The sequence below is a fragment of the Pseudoliparis swirei genome, chromosome 18 (genome assembly GCF_029220125.1).
Source record: "Pseudoliparis swirei isolate HS2019 ecotype Mariana Trench chromosome 18, NWPU_hadal_v1, whole genome shotgun sequence".
Classification (NCBI taxonomy): domain Eukaryota; kingdom Metazoa; phylum Chordata; class Actinopteri; order Perciformes; family Liparidae; genus Pseudoliparis; species Pseudoliparis swirei.
In genome coordinates, this window is record NC_079405.1 from 13527781 (window position 1) to 13549018 (window position 21238).

Here is a 21238-nt window from a genome sequence, read left to right on the forward strand (position 1 = left end):
TGCTATGGTAAAAAGAAGATTTTGACCTTTCCATGACCTTGACCTTTGACCCGATTGATCCCAAAATCTAATCAAATGGTCCCCAGATAATAACCAATCATCCCACCAAATTTCATGCGATTCGGTTTAAAACTTTTTTTGTTATGCGAGGAACACGCATACAAATAAATATATAAACTAGAATGGGCACTCGGTAGAGCGCATACCTTCGCATATCACAAGATTGGGCATTGAATTATGAACATTTTGGCATTAGCTGCATGCCAATTGGATAAAAATTTACCGTGCTATGGTAAAAAGAAGATTTTGACCTTTTCATGACCTTGACCTTTGACCCAATTGATCCCAAAATCTAATCAAATGGTCCCCGGATAATAACCAATCATCCCACCAAATGGCATGTGTTTCAAGAAGATCTGGACCTTTTCTTGACCTTGACCTTTGACCCGATCGATCCCAAAATCTAATCAAATGGTCCCCGGATAATAACCAATCATGCCACCAAATTTCATGCGATTCGGTTTAATGCTTTTTGTGTTATGCGAGTAACACGCATACAAATAAATAAATAAATACACGGCGATCAAACCATAACCTTCCGCATTTTCAATGCGAAGGTAATAAATACATGGCGATCAAAACATAACCTTCCGCATTTTCAATGCGAAGGTAACAAAATCAAATAAATGTTTTGGTGTCTATAAAGTTACTAATCTAACACAAATAACTGTGTACAGTCTATACTGTGGTTCATGATTAGCACAATGAAGCAAAGAGCATTGTGTTTAATACATACATGTTATATAAATACATTTCTGGTCAATTTGTTCAGAAAAAATGCATTCCAGATATACAAATAGATCAACACAATGGTAAACATAATATGTGATACATGTGTAGTTTACAGTAGAAAATTAAACAATATCTTCCTGAGAACCGAGGGAAAATAGGGTCTTCCAACTTTTTATTTTTTGTGATTTCCTAACTATTTTGAGTTAAATAAACATCTTACAATTTAAACATTTTGAAAATTATTTTGATTTTAAATTGTACAGCATGTCCACTGGAGTAGACCTCAGGACAATTTTCGTGTGAAAAGACAAAAAAATATAAAAGATAAACTAACACATTGGCTGTAGAGTGATAGGGTTAGGGTGATAATAATACATTCAACTTGACTATTAAACTAAATCATTCCTCCATCTGGATTGTTTTGTTTGTTTGTTGAAGGATGATATAATTTTTTTATTAAAACTGACAATTTTATGTCCAGAACTAACTTAGGACCGATATATTTATTTGTATTACCTAAACTAGTCTTTTGTTCCCTAATTATTTGGTGTTCTTCATTTATTATTTTGTGTGTTTTATTTGTAGCTGATATTCCTGGAAATGTAGAGGAATATCATGCATTTGGTTCACCTCATACAATGTTGAGTCATTAAATACATAAATGTTGTCCCGGTGTTCACTATAATGGACATTCATAAAAGGACTATTAATTTAATAAACAAATAGCTGAAATGCTTTCAGAACTAAATATATAATTCCTGACATGTTAATAAACAAGAAAATATCTGAATACAATGGTAAAAAAGACAATAATTAAGCAATATTTGACTTACCAAAAAATGTGCTGCCTGATCTTGTGTCAAAAGTTCCAGGATGTTGTCATCATCCCACCCCTACACAGGTGGTATCATTGGATAGCCAATGATGTCCTCCTGAGAGTACAACAGGACTTGATAGGAGAACTGAAATGAGTCAAAGAAGAGATGCAAAACCAAAATGTCCACTACAGAGGACAGAAATTAATGGGCTGGGTCTCAGGAGGATATAATAAAACTATTGGTAATGTATAGCAAAGTCAATTTGTAAAAAAAGCTTTAAAACAGCATGTCAAATTATTTAAAAGTGATATTTTCCATGAATCATTGAAGTTTGACTTGAACATGTGGTTGATTGTGCAGGATGACTGCAGCTGGGAGAGTCTTGCTAAAAACCTTTTTTAATCTTTGACACATTTTCATCTTTGTGTGCAAATGGGGTCAGAGCTCAGATGCTGTGCCTCACCTCATATATGCATGCTGATTGTGGCTTAAACTGATGTGGAGCACATTTGAATACCGTTTGTGTACAGTCCATTATTATAGTTTGTATATGTTTTATGTACACATTGCCAACAAATATACCTGTTAAAGGTGAGTGATTAAAATCAAAATATGATTATTCACTGCGTTTGATTATCAGCTTAGAAAGTGGGATGAGGGATTACATTTTTTGGTGATGGAGTTGGCTTGGAGCTGTGTTCACAGCATGATGTCAGACCATCCTTCAACACATATACGTCAAGTAATATGAGGATAACAGATAAACACAAGTAACACAATGTTCTCCATCAATGTCCTCTGTTTGAAAAAAGCATGTGGACAAGAGGCTGGAACAATTACAAAGAACACATTAATGTGTTGCAAAAAATAATTAGCTCAGCAAAGAAAAACAAACATACGTTGAACATGTTTAAGAGACATGGTGAGAATATACATTTTTTGATTAGTTTTGTGCTAAATACAGTTTTATTCCGTCTTTTTTCCATACTCTGCTCCCAACATTTAGGCTGGCACGCCTTTGCTGGGCCCCGTGTCCATGTGACGGCCAACATCCAGGTGGTCTTGGGGAGTGAAGAGAGAGAACGAAGCTGGGCGTTGCCTCCAAATGAGGGTGAAACCCGAGGTTTACTTCTCTGCAAGTGTACAGTACACTGCCTATTTGTTTAAATCACCCTGATATTTCTAGTGGCCTATAAATGCCGCTTGGCTTGTGTGTGCTTGGTGAATGCTGTATGATGATAGGCTCACAGGCTACATTATTCACAGTGACATGTTCTGCCTGTTTCTTCAAGCCTCTACAATTGTCTGCACGCGCTGCTACAGCAGGAGCGCGAATGACTGCAGCGCGACAAGCTTTCTGAAAACTACAAGCGGAAAAAGAAGAAGAAGCAACAACAACAAAAAGAGAAAACTGTCCACAAATGACTCTCATAAGGTGAAGATCGCGTTGTTAAGAGCGGTGAGTGTTTTTCCCCCTCCCTGCTGCACTACGTCCACAGACGCTTTTCTTGACGTCAGGAGAAGTCTGAGCGGACCAGCGCTGCGCACACATACAGCAACCAGAACGCTCCCAGAGGGAAGGAGAGCACATCACAGCCACAGATCGCAATTTAGGTACGTCTTTTTTGTTTTTTTTACAGTCATATATTTCCCAAAATACATCATCGATCGTGCAATTTTTCTGTCAGCAGTCAAACTTGTAAAGCGTTATGTGCGCGCCTCCATTGTCGCATGCCTGCAGCCTCCTGATTTAACCCAACGATGCTTCCTTTGACTGCCATACCCTTGAGCGCTGCAGTGGGCTACGCTTCGCACACCCACACCGCATTTTGTCTCTAACATGATCACCAACACGAAAGTGGGACTCATTTTTTTTATTGCAGACTTATCCAACAGGCAAAACGTTTTAATTCCCATTCAACCCCCTGCTTGCAATTCACGCCCTGCAGACCTGATGCAGAGCAGGTTACTACATGTGTCTTAGTGGAATACAGCTTCCATTTCATCAGAGCTCTTATTTGGTTTCGCTTCTTCTTTAGAGACCACCTCATTGTTTAAAGCTTCAGATGTTAAATATAGCTCAAGTCCCCCAGCTGGTATCTGCCTCTATGACCATGTTTGCGTTTGTTTTTGCGGCGGTGCATAGTCCATTCCTGCTGCACTGTTTGCCCTACTTTTTGTTATTTGTTGCTATTTATTGGTGTCTAGTCGACTATCGGCAAAGTAAGCTGTAGTTGTTGTGGGTTGTGGCTTTTTGGGCGGCAGCAATCATATTCTCTTTTCAGTGTGCAGGTTTATTTTTGTCGTTTCTATTCGTTTTTGTTTTTCTTAATTCATTATTATCATGCATGCCATCTTCCGCAGCCTTACACACGTTTACTCAGATGTGTCCTGTCTTATGCTTCTAAAACATAAGAGAATGCATTAACAGGGTGTACAGCTTCAGTGCTTTTCTTTTACTTTGATTTTACACGTTTAGCTTATTATCAGTCATCATGCATATACGAAAAAAACAGCTCAATAACAAGACCACTTAATCAGGGAAATCAATGGTTCCTTCATGACTTAAGTTGAATATTCAGTCAGCCAAACCGTAATGGGTTTATTCAAATGATACTGAAGCACAATAAATCATGCAGCCTAAATACTCATAATTAAGTACCTGATATGGTGCAAGAGTTGAGTGCCCATTGATTGGATATGTCATATTTAAAATTGCGTCTATTATTTCACCACCATGGGCTGGAATGATGTTTGTGATAGGGACAGCATCATAGGGTGGTTACAATGTACTAAAGCATGATACAACCATGTTGCTATTGGTGGATTTAGCTGTTTATAACACTTAATTCGTTAAAAGTCACTGTTCCAAATAGGGAATTATTGGTTTGATTTAGCACAAATTCTCCTGATCAGAGATTTAACTTCATTTGATTACACGTTACACTTAATCTTGCATTCTCTGAGTATACTAATTTTGTTTTCATTCTGCTCTTTTTGCCCCATAGCTGTAGTGTGGTGAATCTGATCAGCATATTAGGATGCCTCTTGGAGAGGATGGAAATGGATGGAAAAAGAAGACATCAGACATCAAAGAACATTATGACTTCAAAGAAGTACTGGGAACGTAAGTTGCACTCGTAGTTTAGTGCTGTTGTCAGGTCAAGGCTGGCACAAGACCCTTGATAGTCCCAAACACCTCAGCTGTGTCAGTTGACTTGCAAGTAGCAGAGTATATTTACAATTCAAAGAGAGTTTAAAAAACCAAGAAGGTCAAAGGAAGCACCACTCATTCGTTCCCCCATCTGTGCACGCTGTCAGGGCTGCAGTGTTTGAGTCTGGACTCTGGCGTCTCTAGAAATTGTATTGACATTTTGAACGGCCCTGTCACTTCTGCCTATTTTGACTCAGGCTTGTCTTGTTCTTGGCCGCTGTTGGATGCTGACTCAAATATTTCCCACTCAACTGGAAGTATTCAAATACACATTTATTTCCCTTGGCCAGTTTGACTTTCTTCTGAACTGTGCAGAAACATTTAACATTGATTAAACTGTTTATGGATTGTCTGTTCAAAGGCAATGCAAAGTAAACAGCAGAGTATATAATAGCACAAGCAATAACAACTTAACTTAAGTTAGTTTTGGAAGCAGTTTATATATTTCCACGTTGTTGGTCTTAATTTCCAGACATAACTGAGTAGATCCTGAGTTTAAAATGACAGCGCTCGGGCTAGAGCTGCAGTTACATGTGTTACTTATTAATGAGCATTATGTCAGTTTAGTTATTCTTCCTACTTTGGACATTCCGATTGTATAAGTAAATATGAGTATTTCAAATGTAACACTTGTTTATGTTTCAGAATACAATATGACAAAGATATTTATTTTAGCGACTTACCACAAATGATCTATAATGTATTGCAGCTAGTGTAGATACTGTGTAATGTGCATAATGTGTAGTGCACATGATATTTAGGCAGTTATGGCTGGAGACAGAAGTCCTGAATGGATGCATGGCAGTGGTCATTGACAAACTAGTGAAAGCCCTTGTTTCATCCTGCCACTTATTTCATTGGTTCTTTATCAACACATACAAGTTATAAGCTTTTGAATACTGTTAAACTTAATGAAACCTGCAATATATATATAACCTGTCTGTATCTGAATGTAAGTCTGCTGCACCTTCCTCTGCCCATTTGATGATTGACTGGAAGGCAACACACGTTAACTATTTATCTTAATTTCTTAAAGGATAAAGAACATATGTTTGCTCAAAGCAAAAAAATAGATCCCCAAAACACGTTTTTGCAGGTGCTGCGTAAGATTTCTCTGAAAGACGTTTCAAAAGTTCAACTCACCTACGTAATGTTTATGATGTGGCCTGGTGGCAACTTCTTTCTGTTGCTTGAGGTCTGAAATCTAAAATAGATCACATTTACATACAACTTTAAAATAAATACACCTTCCTTTTTGCTAAAGATGTTGTTATACATTGCTAAATGAATCCCCAACCAGCAGGGAAAAGGTTGCCTTGTAATAGTGAGGGCTGGACTTAAACAGACCTGGGACTGCACTTCCCAGAGGGATACGACTTAGCGCAGATGGTCAGTGGGCACATTCAGATGGTCAGGCCGCCCCCCCCCCCAGACTAAGTAGAAGTGACCTAGTACATGTCCACCTGTGATGACACCAGTGTGCCATATGGGCTGGGTTTGTTTTCTATCTTCTTGCAACCACACCTGCTTCCCCAGAAAAGTTGCACACAATCAGATTTTAATGATTGTGCAACTCTAGTTCACATCCCAAAAAAGTGAAATAGCAGTGGGTGGACGATGAGGCTCTCTGGTTATGTCGAGCGCTGTAGGAGGACATCAAATAAGACTCCATTGGTCTCATATGTCTCGAGTCTCAGAGTCTCAGAGCTGGGAATGCTAGATGCAATGCACTTTGACTGCTGCTAAACGCTGGTAACTTCGGTTATGAATCCACTTAGACTCACAGGAACTTAAATCTATGATTGTAATTTGGAGTATAATATGAACAGTTATATAACAAGGATTGAAATAGTGAATTGCCAGGATAGCCAGTCTTAGATTTATTTAAATAGATGGGGGGAAAGCTGGAGTAATATTCTTTCCCTTCTGTCCCCATAGCTGGCAGAGGGCAGAATGAATGTGTTGACAGAAAAGCTCCTTATGCTCCAAGAGAAGATTACAGAGGAGCTTTATCCAGGAATTTAGTGCATGAAGTTAATTGATTTATGTTGAAATATTATATTCAGATCCAGCTAATCCTCACTCTTCTACCTCTGTTTATATTCCACCTCAGGACAAGCTGTTCTAGGTTTAGCAGATTGAAACAATTCCCCCACGCTACAGATGTCAACAGATGTCTGTCAACCTTCGGTCACACATGTTTTTTGTTATTCTAACTATCAATTTTCTTCTGTCATTTATCTATGATATAAACAACGAGACATGCGAAGTGTATAGCTCTGATACAACTCTCTATAACTATTCTTCTGATCCCTCTTGGAGTTGTGATGTTGATAATTCAAAGTCAATATGGAGCCATACATCTGCATCAAGTGATTGCAGAACACACTTTATAAGATTCTAGCTAGCGTGAACGAAACGCTCCATAAAATTATTTTATGCGTTTCCAGAATGTAGGAAAATGAGTTCAGCGTATGATTCCTTCGGGCTGAAGATGGCAGCATGTCGGACAAAAATGAAGAGCATGGGGCCAGTTAATTCAACAATGTCAGAACACAAAACAGCAGTTTTTAAGGTGTAAGGTGCTGCATATGAGATTGGGAGCATTTAGATTGCCTCTCAACTACTCTCAACCGATGTCTCGCAGCTACTGGTTCTCACAACGCTAACAGTGCACACTATGTTAAACGTGCTGACAGGGCTAACGCATCTCTTACATGCTGTAGCTCGGCTTACAAGAGTGACTTTATACTCTGCTCAGAGAGACATTACTCTGCTACATCTTTAAATAGTAAATAGTTGCTGCTACAAAAATGCTCTGAATCCAGAATATTGCACCTTTAAACATCCACAGCAGAATACTTGTTATGTAAGAATATGGTCGGCCTTTGTGAACTTGTCTACCAACTCAAAATTAATGAGATCAAAACAACTAAACCTGCATAAAGCTGCAGCATTTGGTTGGAGCAGTAGTTCCTGTGCCCCCTTCTTAAAAGGCTATTGTATTGAATCGTAAAATACCCATTGTTAAATAGAGTTTTGCATTTAATTGGAAATGTAATGACAGATATTAGGCATATGATGAATAGTTGAATTTTGTTCTGAAAATCAAAGTATTAGAATGGTGCCTTAAAAAAGAAACCGAGATATAAGAAGATGCATGAGGTGAGTTTTAAGAACTACTTGTGCAGTGCCGGTGGGTAATGTGTAGGAGCATAAACCCACGAGTACTTAACACGGTTGGAAAGCTCTCATGATGGCTGTTTATAGAGAAATTAAGAGGTTTGACCTACACATGACTTTAGTAGAGTAGATGGAAAAGTGAATGATCCAGTTCCAGGTATTGTTGATATGTTGTTGTTATTTTTCATACTCACGGCGATGTAATAATGAATGTGGAGATTGTTTGGAATGGGATACTACTGTATGTCCATAGCTATCCACTCTTCTCTTTGTCTGTTTCTCCTAAACCCCCACATACACACACACACACACACAAATACGCACACAATCCAATATGGATTAGGCTAAAAAGAGAAAGCTTTTTCGGGACTTGAAGGCCGTACTTGCATCAGGTGAGATCGATAAGCTTCCGGATGCTCAAAGCCGTCTGCAACAGGTCCAAGGGTGCTGACCAACCTGATTGATAGTGTATCTTTAGAACAAAAAAAAGAACATTAGGAACAACATTTGACGTAGCACCATACATCCATCCTTTTCAGCACAAATGGGATTTAATTACATCACGCTCTCTTGTCAGGCGCAGCCTTTAAGACATGAAAGAGTGCAAGAAGAGCACACTTGTCACAGTGAAACGCACAGAGAGACATTGACAGCAGTATGAGAATGTGTGAATCAATATTTTCCCATATGGACAGCTGGGATTAAAGCGTCTTCAACAATTTGTGTGTGATATGTGTGATTGTGTATTTGTGTGTCAGACAGTCATCTGGTGTTCATCTATCTATCCATCTATCTATATATATACAGGACTGTCTCAGAAAATTAGAATATTGTGATAAAGTTCTTTATTTTCTGTAATGCAATTAAAAAAACAAAAATGTCATGCATTCTGGATTCATTACAAATCAACTGAAATATTGCAAGCCTTTTATTCTTTTAATATTGCTGATTATGGTTTACAGCTTAAGAAAACTCTAAAATCCTATCTCATAAAATTTGAATATTTCCTCAGACCAAGTAAAAAAAAAGATTTATAACAGCAAAACAAAATCAAACATTTGAAAATGTGTTTCCAGGTGTTTCGAGTTAATTAGACGATTCAAGTGATTTGTTTAATACCCTACTAGTATACTTTTTCATGATATTCTAATATTTAGAGATAGGATATTTGAGTTTTCTTAAGCTGTAAGCCATAATCAGCAATATTAAAAGAATAAAAGGCTTGCAATATTTCAGTTGATTTGTAATGAATCCAGAATGCATGACATTTTAGTTTTTTAAATTGCATTACAGAAAATAAAGAACTTTATCACAATATTCTAATTTTCTGAGACAGTCCTGTATATCCATCTATCTATCTATATATATATCTATCTATCTATCTAATAGATAGATAGATACTATCTATCTAAACTCAAAATGTCTAAAAATATGTGTTGACAGTCTCATTGGTGAACACAAAAACAGCAGAGCCTCAGCTATGTGTCTTGAGGCCAATGAGTCATATGAAATTTATTTATTTTAATTTGTTAACAGCAAGTTAATGTGAGCGCCAGGACTATTTATTTGCATACAAATAGATAGAAAGATATTTCGAGAGTCTCTTGTTGCTGATTGCTGGTGGAAAAAAGAAACTGTGTTCTAATCTGAGACTGCAAAAAAAAGAAGTCTTTAATTCTGGACTATAATCATTTCACTCCTGCCTAATGTTAAGACTTACACATTAGCTGTTAACTAAATCTCATCCGTTGTGAATAACACCAGTCTCTTCCTTTTGTCCTCTGACTGCCGTTTCACTTCCTGAACCCCCTGAGAGCCCACCCCTATTACATCTAGAAATTAGCTGGATGCTTACAGTAATTTCAATCTGTCTCACGGCAACAGGAGAGACAGCTTTTGAGGAGTAGCATAGATAAAGCACAGATCTGTTCACCTACAGCAGGGGTGGCCAACCCGCGGCTCGCGAGCAGCATGCGGCTCTTTGCCTGGTGTCATGCGGCTCTTACGTTCATATCTAAGTTTGTGTTTTTTGTATGTTGTGTCGCTTGAGTTCAATACGGTATTTTTCGTCAAACGCGCATGCGTGAGATGAAAAAAACGCAAAGTTTCCCAGGCACGGGGGGGTCTCAAACTCTGGGCCAAACGCGGAAAAAGACATCCCATGTCGAGAGAGCCGCGTTCTACGGTGGTTACGCGAAAGTGTCCGTCGAAAATCAAACAGTAAGAGCAGCGTTGCGGAGAACCGCATCCGAATATCGAACCTCTTCTAAAGTGGTTTATTGGTGGGCGTTTGATTACTCCAGCCCCATAATGCGGCATTCATGGCGCAAGTGCCCGTTCGATTTTCGGACACCTGTTCTGATTGACACCATGTGAAGGAATTGCTTCAGTGGCAAAACGGAGATTAATTGAGATTTTTGGAGAGGATGTAAGGCAAGGAATCCTATAAGTCCCACATGCATGCAAAAAAAACCATGTGAAGGAATTGCTTCGAGGGCAAACAACGAATGTCAGATTGAAAGAGATTGGATCAGCAAGGGCAATCATAAGTCCCACACTTCAAAGCAAGAAAACGCTTGTGTGTGTGTGTGTGTGTGAGAGACAGTGTACACAATGTTCATTGTTGAACATGACAGACCTTGTGTCTTAGTAGTACTGTCCATTTTTCTCATTCATGTTGGTGTGTGTGTGTGTTTTTACAACAATCTGGGATCAGAGGAGGTGTGTGGTGTGCGCATATATGTGTATGAATGTGGCTCTTGACAGTGACACAGTAAAAAAATGGCTAGTCTCTGCTCTGACTGGTTGGCCACCCCTGACCTACAGTATGAACTCGAGTAAAATATGTAATCAGATATTTAATGGAGTACAGTTCTGATTAATTTTATAATAACAGTTAAAGTAATGGTATATTGTTACAACACTGATACTGTAAACTGAATTCAAACTAATTGTTGAATATGAATGTAAAATATGATATAGTTAATAACTTCGCAATTGTGAGATGTTGCTGCTTTTCTCTGTTTTCCATCATTGTCAGGTCTTTGTGACGGGGTGAGGCTCAGGCGCAGAGAGACAGGCTGGATGCAATATAAATAACAAAAAAAAGCACTCTTTAATGAGGCAAAACAGTTTACAAAAAAAAAAAGGTCCAAAAGGGGCAGGCAGAGGATCGTCAGTCAGGGCAGGCAGGCAGGCAGGCAGGGTCGAAGCAGGCAGGATCAGATACGACAGACAGGACGACGGGAAAAAGACACGGAACTAGAGACGACAATCCGACAGCAGACAAGGGAAAGACTGACACAGGTGTACGACATCAGACAGTAACTAGACAAGAGTGGCTGAGGGCAGGTGCAGGGAATTAAACAATTAAGACAGAGAAGACACAGAGGAGACATAGGAGACACGGAACGCAGGAGAAACAGAACAGGGTGTTACAATCATTGTAAACTGAATATTTTTAGGTTTTGATCTTCTGGTATGACATAATAAGACATTTGAAGACACCGGCATTGGTTCTTCATCACCCTGACTTGCATTTTTCACTAGAAAAAACATTATAATAATCAAAGCCTTTCTCCAAGCATATCTAGAAATAGAAACATTGTGTTCAGTTCCCACTATAACTACTCAGTCACCACCTTTTGGGCCACTATATGTCTGCCTCCCTGTCCCGGCCAATTGACCCTTCTATTTTAAAGTAAACAGTCAATAAGACTAAATATATTATGACACACCAATAATAGAGTTTTATCGCTCCTGATCCTCTGAGGAATCCCTCGCTCTAAATGCTGCAGACTTAAACACATTAAAATGCTTTTATGGGTCGATGAGAATTGAAGCTTTATGTGATTTTGCTTTGAGATTATTTTCAGGACTGTTTAAAAAATGAAACCAGAGATGAAAGAATCATCTCTCCTTATGTGCATCAGCTCCACTATGCAAACGATTCTGCTCCGCTGGTTCGTTGAGCACAAGATGGCCACGGTACAAAACCATCTCAAGGATTACCACAGATCCGCACTGGGTATTTATTATGACATGGGGATGGGAGGAGGTGCACCAAGAGACGGTCAGGGTTGCACAATGACTCTAGTGCTCTATAATTAACGGTTAATAACCATTAAAAGCAGAATAAACAGAATGTCAGAGAGGGTTGTTGTTGGCAACAGTCCTGTGATGTCTGCATCCTTTCATTTTAGGTTGCACTTGAGTGAACTTCATATTGCGAAACCCTTAAGGTGCTCCACAGTGTGAAGGATGGAAGAGAAGAAGGGATATTTGCTCAAACCTGAACATTGAACTCCCATTGTGTATTGCATGACGGTGCTGTTTCACACACATGTAAAGGATCCCTGTGGTTGCTAACAATGTTTGTGTGTTCAGGCCTCCTCCTGAGCTCCCTCCCACGCTCCTTTGGGGAGACTGTGTAAATACACACTATTCTGCCTCTCACCATCACCGTAATACATAATGCAGGCGAGTCTCCCTCAGAAACAGCTACACCACATTTACTGTATTTATTATTGAGGAGATTAAAAATAGTCTTTTTTGTTGTTGTTGAAACAAGTGTATACATATATATATATATATATATATATATATATACTATATATACATGTCTGTATGCATCGGTTGCTGTACCTCCTGAGCATTTTCTTAGCCCTACAAAAATCTTAGTGTCACCATTTTTATTTATTCGTTCAACACACATAGATGACTGGTATTTGGAGATATTTTTTAAAACCTTGTGGATGGTTGAGAGGCAGTTTTACTACTCAGTAATCTTTATCTTGTGTCGGAATCAAACAAAAACACCCCTTTGCACTTCTTAAAATTAATCAAATTTAAATCCATCATGGCCCGTATAGCCTAAGAACAATACTCTCCCATCTTGTCTATTTCACTCCGCACCCCAACACATATTCCTCTTACTTGTTCTAACATTTGCATATGTGTGTGTGTGTCCCTGTGTTTGTGTGTGTGTGTGTGTGTGTGTGTGTGTTTCCACTGCCTGTGTTTAGGGGAGCTTTCTCAGAAGTCGTACTAGCAGAGGAGAAGAGGACTCAGAGGCTGGTGGCCATCAAGTGCATCCCCAAGAAAGCATTGGAAGGCAAAGAGAACAACATCGAAAATGAGATTGCTGTACTACACCGGTGAGGACACCGAGGTTCCTTGCAATGCGTCAGCTGGTGTTTTGTGTCCAACGGGACAAATTAGTCAGTGCAGTCTCTTCCAGCAATGCATGCACAGATGCATAATATATGCAAGGGGTCAATTGAATAGGTGACTAAATGCATGGTGTCAATAGAAACAGTAGGATTGTGCTCTGGAAATGTCAGGAGTAAAGAAGATAGACCTATTTTTAGTGTCCCTGTTGCCAGGGCAACAGCACACAGAGGCGGAGATGGTGTGGAGTTCCCCACAGCAGTGTACTGAAAAAAAAGAATGACACAGAGAGGATGGGGAAGTGGTGAGGGGGGTAGGGTATGATAGAAGCAGAGAGATATGGCAGAATGTGAGGAGTGAAATTTGGTGAAATACTCAGTCACTATTAAATAAATGAGAGTCATGAGAGCGAGAGACTTGAAGGAAGTTAATCTGAAAAAAATGTAGCAGAAAAATCCCATGTCAGCTGCCGATGTGTTACAGCGATGCTGTGTCAACTTGACTTAAGAGCCAAGAGAGATGCTCGACTGTCTGTCGGCTGCTTCGTAACAATAAACAAACCAGTTGGTGAGATTTGTATTTATGATGGATATTCTGTCAAGCCCTACAATGACAATATCCCAAAGTGTTCTTTGCTACTGGTTCCAGCTGGTCATTGCTGTTCTTAGAGGCTGTGTATCAAGAGCTCTCTGTCGGTGATCTGAGAGCCTTTTCCAACTTATATTGTGGGGCAAACACAACGTTTTGATCCCAATTAACTACATGGTCTTTCAAACTGTTTTAATGTATGTAACGCAGCAAGAATGCCATCTGGTGACCGATTCAAAGCATGAGAGATTTCTTACCATTTCTGTCCATTTAATCTTTTTCAGAATCAAGCACCCCAACATCATTACGCTGGAGGACATCTTTGAAAGTACTTCGCACCTCTATCTTGTCATGCAGCTGTAAGTACTAATTGTGCGTTCTCTTACACAACTGATGATTATATGATAGAAGGGGCTCATTTAGCATGTATTTTCACTGCAAAGATTGTATTCAACAATTTACTGAAAATTGATTGGCAAAATGTTTTCAATATAAAATGTCTAGTTCAAAGTTGGCTGATTTTTGATATTTGGAAATGGTATATTTTGGGCGTGGGGTCTTTTTGTCAGACAAAACAAAACCTTTAAAAATGTTTCTAGTGGATCTGAAAACTTGTGAAGGCCATTCTATTAATATTGAGTTAACATGCTGTGACAGGCGTGTAGCCGTCACCAGTAGGTTTCCCCCCCCCTAAGCACCAATAAGGACTGAGCAGCCAGAGGGATAGTTGGTAATCACTTTTATTGCGACCCCAGACTGTGTCTCTGTTCTCTACGCTGACTCCCGCTCTTCTGTCCGTCCAGCTCCTTTATGGAGACAGCCTCAGATACACAAACACATATCATCAGCTGGACTGATGACCAATCTGATTAGCAATCAGTCCAGCTGATGACAATCAGACACCGTTCCCTGAACCACACCCCCGCTCCACCCACTCAGCAGCCGAGCATAAACACCCCCCGCTGCCACACATGCATTATATATTCATATAGATCCCATGTGCATCATATATCTATTTCAATAGTACTCAAAGTCAAAGCCATTATACATTTTCTTTACTGCACTAACTATTCGAGATGTCTTGTGTATCATTTTACTCTCTGTAAAATGATATTTGGCAACATATACACTACCGTTCAAAAGTTTGGGGTCACCCAGACAATTTCGTGTCTTCCATGAAAACTCACACTTTTATTTATCAAATGAATTGAACATTTCATAGAACATATAGTCAAGACATTAACAAGGTTAGAAATAATGATTAATATTTGAAGTATTAATTTTGTTCTACAAACTTCAAGCTCAAAGGAAGTCCAGTTATAGCTTATCACCAGCATAACTGTTTTCAGCTGTGCTAGCATAATTGCACGGGTTTTCTAATCAGATATTAGTCTTCTAAGGCGATTAGCAAACACAATGTACCATTAGAACACTGGAGTGATCGTTGCTGTAAATGGGCCTCTATACACCTATGGAGATATTTCATTAGAAACCAGACACTTCCACCTTGAATATTAATTTACCACATTAACAATGTATAGAGTGTATTTTTGATTAATTTAATGTTATCTTTATTGAATAAACAGTGCTTTTCTTTGAAAAATAAAGACATTTCTAAGTAACCCCAAACTTTTGAACGGTAGTGTATATCTAGAATTAAAACAAAATTGAATCATATTTGGCTGCACAGCATAATTGCTTCTTATAGCCCACATTCAATACAAAACCGACATGACTTTCACCTGGCAGGGTATCTGGAGGCGAGTTGTTTGACAGGATTGTGGAGAAAGGTTTCTACACAGAGAGAGATGCCAGCCAACTCATCCACCAGATCTTGGATGCAGTCAAATATCTCCACGATATGGGAATCGTTCACAGAGACTTGAAGGTATCGTTGCTCAGGGAAGGCAGAAATTAAACAGCTCGATCTGGCTTGCAGTTGATGCTTTTCTTCCCGTTTCTCTTACCCTCCTTTTTGATAATTCGTCTTGTCGTCTGCAGCCAGAGAATCTGCTGTATTACAGTATGGACGAAGACTCAAAATCATGATCAGTGACTTTGGACTGTCAAAGATTGAGGGAGCAGGCAGTGTCATGTCCACAGCCTGCGGAACTCCTGGATATGTGGGTAAGGCCTTTATTTCACTGGTCTGCCGGACTCTCCTCACCGCCCCCGATCTCTTTCCTGGGAACTTAGTGCTTGATGTTCAACTGATATACCCTCTGTAGTCATTGCGCTGCGATAAGCTCTTTCATCCACTACTGAGGCAATTGCAAGTGTTTCACAAGTGCTCTCCACCTGTTTAATGTGACCTAGATCACATGCTATTACAAAGAGGTCAAGATTACTTGAATTCAGCACCCCTTCAGCTCTATTTTCCACTTTTCCTGACTGTGGGTTGTGCGTGTGTTTCACAGCTCCTGAGGTGCTCGCTCAGAAGCCGTACAGCAAAGCAGTGGACTGCTGGTCCATAGGAGTTATTTCTTATATTCTGTAAGTATGAGCTCATACCTCAATGTCAAGTCAGGACTAGTATTTCATATGTTCCAATATCGCTCCCTCAGGTTATGTGGATACCCTCCGTTCTACGATGAAAACGACTCCAAGTTATTCGAGCAGATTCTGAAAGCAGAGTATGAATTTGACTCTCCGTATTGGGATGACATCTCAGACTCAGGTACTACCGATTACACAAAACATGTACAGCAGATCCAACAGTGAGAACTAACATGTCAGAGTTGACTTACACCATGAACATTATTTTTGTTTGTAGCCAAAGATTTCATCTGTCACCTCATGGAGAAAGAGTCAATGAAGAGATATACATGTGACCAGGCCCTCCTGCACCCATGGTAAGAAAGTCAAAATACTTCTATCTATCTATATCTATCTATTTGGCAATTAGTTAATTGACGGAACTGACCAATTTAACCATTTTAATGTATCAAGCATTCTTTCGCTTTAAGATGCTTTCTATGATTGTAAATTGATACTCTTTGAGATTTGGACTGCTGGTCGAAACACCAAAACAAGCATCATAAATACGTCACGTTGGGTTCTTGAAAATGATAATGGCAAGTTTCCACTATTTTAACAGTCAAAATGAATAACTAAAAAAGAGAGAGACATTAATCAATACATTCAAAAAAGAATCAATAGTAGGGCTGTATTTTCTTCATTATTGAATCATCTGTTCATTATTTTCTCGATCAATTGATTAATCTCTTTGTCTATTTTCCAGAGACAGAAGTGACACATTCAAATATCATGTGTTTATCCAACCAACAGTGATATTCAGTTTACTATGTCAGTGGTTCAAGTGTGTGCTAGGGAGCCCCAGCAAAAGGGGAATAATTCATTGTCCCTATAATTCCACCATAACACAATAGCAGACAGAATATAAGACAATGTAGGTCATGGGTTTCATAGACTCTGTATTAACACATCTAAAAGAGTGTCTAATTTGTGTTAGTTTGAGAACCATCATATACTGTATCCGTGACAAAGAAAAGTATAACATCTTTAGAGATGCTGGGACGAGCTAAAGTTTGGCATTTTGCTTAAAAGAAATACTGGAACAATTAATCAATTTTCAAAATATTTGCTGATTAATTTTCTGTCAATCTACTAATTGACAAATAATAAAGCGAATACGTTTCAGCCCGGTGCCACTCCTCCCTTTATATTCGGTAATTCTTGTTGACTTTTCAGGATCTGCGGAGACACAGCTCTGGACAAGAATATCCACGAATCTGTCAGCGCTCAAATCAAGAAGAACTTTGCCAAAAGTAAATGGAAGGTCAGTGTCGTGGAGGAATCCTCATGCAGCCTACTCAACGAGCAGTATTGAGACTAGCAGATGCACATTTTGTTTCTCACTCAGTCGCTGTCAGTCACAGGCCGGTTTTTCCTTCCTCTCTCTCTGCCTGTGTAGCAAGCATTTAATGCCACAGCAGTGGTGCGCCACATGCGGAAGTTGCAGCTGGGTACTAGTCTCGAGGGACCGAGTCAGATTACTCCCACCAGTCCCTGCCATGGACATCTGCTCCCAGAGGAGGAGGAGGAGGAGGAGGAGGAAGACGATCTGGGGAATGGGGAGGAGGAGAGCTGTAAGATATCAGTGAAAGAACAAACACTCTCAGTCTATTTCAGATGTCTGGCTCTCTATAAATACATCATGACACACTATGTAGTTAAAGGGTTCACGATGTCATGGATATTGTGATACATTGTATATTTACAGTATTTTAACCATCTTGCGGTCAACTTTGCAATTATATAATTATCTTGAACAAGTACCTTTCTCATCTCTACCAACTATCCCATATGACGCAAATGCAGAATTAGGAAAAGGAGGATGTAGGTTTCGCTGGTCGAAGACAAATGTAGAGCGTAAAGGAAGACATCTTCCTCAGGCATCTGACATCCAACTTTAAACCTTAGATAGGAGAGAAGTGGAAAAAATGACTTCTGTCAAATTAGAGTTTATTTTGAAAAGCTTTAGGTGGCTCCTGCTGCTCGGTCAGATCGTTTTCCAGGTGTCAAATTTCTCGACAAAGGAGGTGGTGAGTGCAAAGTTATGATGATTCATATTCAGAATGCCCATTATTGTGAGAATAGGACTCTATTGAAGAATACCGGAACATCCCTTTTACTTCACATGATCCCTTGTTTTGCTCTAATCACCAGTGTCCCACTACGAGGACGGCCGCCGCGGAAGCACCGAGGGCAGCACTGACCGGGACAGCCTGAGAAGCTGCACCTACTGCTGCCGGCCCGCTAGTCGCGTTTGAGCCCCTCCCGTTGTCACGGTGACATTGTCTCCCTGGAGCACCCAGAGCCCGCCTGCCCAGTCTAGACAGGAATGCAGAGTAGTTATCAGGGTACATCCTTAGCGAGCAGGTCACTGTCACAGTGTGGAGAAACATACTGTGAGCCCCCCCCCCCCCCCCCCATAAAGAAAAAACACATCCTGACTCAAGACCCACAAGATTTTACTTTTTTCTTTTGCAGGACTGAATGCAACGCTGCGCCGAGTGGACGGTGATTTAAAGAAAGGGCTGCCTGATTAGCAACCTAACATGTAGTTGTACCTTTGTGCAGTGTTAGCAGACAGGGGGCATTTGACAGCTTGTACATTACAAAATGTGGCTCTGGATGTTAGCTACCAGAAAGGTCTGAATCAAAGACGAGGCAGTGGCTTCTCCATTATTTTTGTTCTTGCATGATCTGTCAAATCTACCTCGCATCACAATTACCATTCGTCTGCATCAATCTGGCTTTCACACTCTAAATTACTGGCAGGGCACAAAGGAAAGGGGGAACACTTTCTTGAGGGAACTACTGAAAGCAGCTCCTGCATGTCTTTATACTTCTTACCCATTAATGTGACTCGGTCTAGTCACTGGCCAAGTAGCTGTTTAGTTAAAAAGAGTTCATCTCAAGGCATGACTTCACTGCCGATGCCACCTGCTCAGTTGTTCTGTTTTGATCACTCTGTCTTTTTTTTCTCACATTAAGTGTTTCTGTCCTTTTTTTGAAAAGTTGAGCGTGTTTCTGGAGGTTCTCGACTCTATATTCTGGCTCAGACTGGGTTTGTGAAGAGTGGTTCTGACCTGGAGTGTCTGCATGCTTCTGTTTGGAAAATCGGAAATCAATATGTATGAATATCAAAAGGAGACTTTTATTTCTTTGTTTTATATCTGTTCTGTTATCAGAGGCTCAAACTGAGATCGCCGTAAGTCTGTAAATCACAGGAATCTGACTTTCCTCCGTGGGCTCACATTATTTCTGGAGGAGTTATTTTGAAGATGCGATTAAGTCGAGAATCTACTGTGCGTGGGAAGAAAACGATCATATTTATATCACGTTCATCCTCCCTGTTCTGTTTCTGACAAGCGTCTAAATATCTGCCGTCAGTCTCTTATGCTGAGTCGCTGGGATCTCAGTTTGTGCTCTCCGCCTCCTCTGTGCTGTGCACCTCTCGTGGAAGAAGTTTTGGTCTACTGTTTGCATGACCTCGTTAAATATGTTTACATGAATAATGATCAATTAGTATAAACACACATGATTATTATTACTATGTTGTATTGAAAAATGATGTTATACTGTAACTTTGAGCTATATAATGTGAAGTGAGTAACACCAGAAGTAATGTTGTTGACAAAGTTCAACACAGCACAGTGGACTTATCATTTCCATTGACTGTGATGGTTAAGTTTCTACCTGAGTTACATTTCAACTGTACTTTGTTTATTTACAACTAAAATAATTATTTTTTCAGCCTATTTTCTTGCCGTTGCTTATATAGAATCTATTCATCCCTCTCCGATACTCAGACACATGCAGAAGAAATACACATATCGTACGCAGGTGCCAGCCACAGTAGAAAACATGGAACAATTCTATATTATATAACTGTATATCACCTGTCTGCCATGGGAGCAGCCTGTGCAAGCTCGACATTTATCGCCCTGGGTAGATAAACTACAATACTTAAGCCATAAAGGGAAGTATATATATTTTACTGGGGATTCAGATATGTTGTCATCTTAAAATTATATAACTCAGATGAAGGATGGCGATGTTTTGGCACAATATTTAACATATACAAAAATTCTCCCTGAAAATACTTTAATCTTGATATTAGTCATCCCATGCCAATATCATTTTAAGGTATGTCAAGACACTATGCCATATTATTAGTTAACTGTAGAGTTCACAAACCAATCCATGATAACTTTTGATGCCCACATAAAACCAGTTCCCTCGATCTGCCATTGATACTTACAGGTCCATAGAACATTAAATGAAGGCAATCACTCTGGATTTACATGACTGTAATTGTGGAAAATATGCAAACTGTGTGAAGGGCTCCATGTTAACTGTAAGATAGCCAACGTTGATGACTTTGATAACCTGACTATTATTCTTTTGGTAATGACCTTATATTGAACCTTACCTGAGATTTGTTTCCACTTGGCTGTGTTTTTTTAAAGCTTATTTTACCCATTACAAACACATCTAAATGCATAAAGAAACACATGTATATTATATATATATAAATATAAGTATATATTGTATATCCTTTTTTGTAAAAGCTGTTTTGAGCTACAAATGTATGGATGCAATGCATCATGGGTTATTGAACAAGTTGTAAGAAAATACAATGATTTGTACCCACAGAGATTTGATCGCAGGAAATTAAAATAAACTTCCTTGTCTATGCATTATGTGTTTGGTTATTACGCAATAACTTTACTTCAGGATGTGATAACATGTAAACTGTGATGATCATACATTACAAACAGATCACTGAATTCAAAGTTGTCTTTACTTGTTTTACACCTTTACATATTCCTCATATTGTCATATTACATTTCAAAGATACAATGGAAGCAATGAACACGTGCAAAATGAAATGCAACCCAAATAATACTTATGTAAAGTACAGCCTCGAAAATTACTACAATTA

General features: G+C 39.3%; 1 protein-coding gene across 1 annotated transcript; it reads left to right on the forward strand.

Moving 5' to 3' along the window:
- The first annotated feature begins 2913 nt into the window (after window positions 1-2913).
- Window positions 2914-20993, forward strand: camk1a (calcium/calmodulin-dependent protein kinase Ia). Its single transcript, XM_056438193.1, is given in 13 exon segments — window positions 2914-3224; window positions 4619-4737; window positions 13032-13163; window positions 14049-14123; window positions 15514-15652; window positions 15766-15799; window positions 15802-15891; window positions 16182-16257; window positions 16329-16441; window positions 16538-16616; window positions 17476-17563; window positions 17699-17873; window positions 18454-20993. Coding segments are annotated over 12 exon segments (1191 nt in total). The 5' UTR covers window positions 2914-3224; window positions 4619-4651; the 3' UTR covers window positions 18558-20993.
- The last annotated feature ends 245 nt before the right edge of the window (window positions 20994-21238 follow it).